A 2,176-nucleotide genomic window follows, 5' to 3' on the forward strand; every position below is an offset into this window, starting at 1 on the left:
ATATATATCTGGTGCTGTTTGTACTAACAATGCCAGATATGGGAGCATAACTCCATCCTGGGTTTCACCTAAGTTTTGTAGAGGGTCAGAAATTATTAAGAGCTGAAGTATTTCTGTATTAAAGACATGCAGCTACCATGGTGTCATTATGAAGGTTCTAGTTAATTGTTGGTCATGTTTAAGTGGGATGAGATGCAATGATGTTTTCTTGATATGAGTAGTGCTTGCCATATGTGTTTGTGCATGTCTCTCTCTCTCTCTCTCTCTCATCATACATATGTATATACATATAAGAAGTGACAATTTTGAAGACTCTCTGAACAGAAAATTAATGTTAGTTTAATAGAAAAATAAAATAAATGAAGACATTCCAAACATGCAAGAAAAATAAAAACCAAGAGAGGTTTGTGTTGAATTAAGTTTGAGAAATTACTGGGTTAGTGCCATTTGTAAACAAACTGATTTTCTCTTCTTCAGAAGAACTTGGTGTTACAGTTGATGTCATTGTCTTCAGTTCTTCACAATTTTCTTCAATTTTATATTTCTTTTTGTCCTTTGATGATGATGGCTTCAGGAAATGGTCAATAATTAGACATCCTAAAATATGACTCAATACATTGTTGCCAGATCTGAGTCGGTCTCTGGGAGAAAAACAAATACAGAGATGTTAAAGCAATAACAAAGGTAATAATAATAGTAATGAATTGCTATTAGTAGTAATGGAATTGCTCCAAAAAAGTGCAATTGTTGATACCAAGCCACTTTAAGGGCCCTATCTCAAATAATATCGTCTATAAATATACTATAAAAACTAGTACTAATACCTTTACCTACATAGGCATGTCATCACATGACTTCAAAACGAGATTGAATAATCACCTCTCCTCCTTTAAATACCATTATAAGGCTACCAGTATATCTCTGGCCGAGAAAATGTGGGAATTAAGGGGCAATTATACTCAATTTGAGAGTGAGGCAGATATTGTTGGGAGGGCCCCACCATATTCTAATAATAGGCATGGCTGTAGATTATGTATGAGATATTAAAGCATCAGGCAGGCTACTGAATAGAAAAACTGAACTGGAGCTTAATTGCTTGCACCAGATTAGATATGTATTTGCAATACTTTAAACATGTTGCATAATTCTGCAAATCTCCATTTACATTTCCTTTAAGGTAATTCTATATTGGCAATCTTATACTGGATTTACTTTATTAACATAAGGTAGCGAGGTCGTTGCCAGTGCCGCTGGACTGGCTCCTGTGCAGGTAGCACATAAAATACACCATTTTGAGTGTGGCCATTGCCAGTACCACCTGACTGGCCTTCATGCTGGTGGCACATAAAAGCACCTACTACACTCTCGGAGTGGTTGGCATTAGGAAGGGCATCCAGCTGTAGAAACTCTGCCAAATCAGATTGGAGCCTGGTGTAGCCATCTGGTTCGCCAGTCCTCAGTCAAATCGTCCAACCCATGCTAGCATGGAAGGTGGACGTTAAATGACGATGATGATGATGATGATGATGATATCGTGTAATGTAACAATAATATGGTGTACAGTTCTATATGTGAGAGATGAAGAATTATGTACATTATTTACATTTGATAGATATTTGTTTGTTGTTAAAATGTTTCAGCTGATGTACTTTCTAGCCTTCATCAGGTGTCCTGGGGGAATTTCTCATTCCTAAGGTACTTTTCCAATGTTGTTGTTATTATTATTATTATTATTATTATACAGTAGTTTTATTTTTATAATGTGCTTTCACTTCACTACCGAGCGTAGCTCTGTGTGCCTTGGGTATGTGCTGTGGTTTGCTGTGATGCTCTTATGGTTACTGTATTGAAAGTGTTTTGTGTAGGATGTGTGCAGTGCCCAGTAGTGCAATTTTCTGTATGTCATATATATTTGTAAGTCCTGGTGTTTTTGTTATGTATTTGTCTGAATATTTTTTTATTATACCTAAGGCACCTACTATGATAGGAATTGTTTCTGGTTTTAGATTCTACATTCAAGTTACTTCTATTTCCAGGTCTTTGTATTTTGAAAGTTTTTCCATTTCTTTTAGGGAAACGTTGTCATCTGCTGGTATTGATACATCAATTAGAAAACATTTTTTTCCTTCATGATCTTTGACAACTATATCTGATCTATTGGCCTTAATTTCTCTAT

At 35.6% G+C, this 2,176-nt stretch overlaps 1 protein-coding gene across 5 annotated transcripts in view; it reads right to left on the minus strand.

Moving 5' to 3' along the window:
* Positions 1–317: 317 nt before the first annotated feature.
* LOC106875848 (excitatory amino acid transporter 1-like) overlaps positions 318–2,176 on the minus strand; it is a 321,485-nt gene continuing 319,626 nt past the window's right edge. For 4 of the 5 annotated variants that reach the window (XM_052969531.1, XM_052969535.1, XM_052969533.1 and 1 more), the window contains one exon: positions 318–641. In XM_052969531.1, coding sequence (XP_052825491.1) covers positions 416–641 — 226 coding nt within the window. In that variant the 3' untranslated portion in view covers positions 318–415. The remainder of the gene's footprint in view (positions 642–2,176) is intronic. The other variant, XM_052969534.1, reaches the window with a different exon arrangement.

This window comes from Octopus bimaculoides, chromosome 7 (assembly GCF_001194135.2).
Source record: "Octopus bimaculoides isolate UCB-OBI-ISO-001 chromosome 7, ASM119413v2, whole genome shotgun sequence".
In the NCBI taxonomy this organism is placed as follows: Eukaryota; Metazoa; Mollusca; class Cephalopoda; order Octopoda; family Octopodidae; genus Octopus; species Octopus bimaculoides.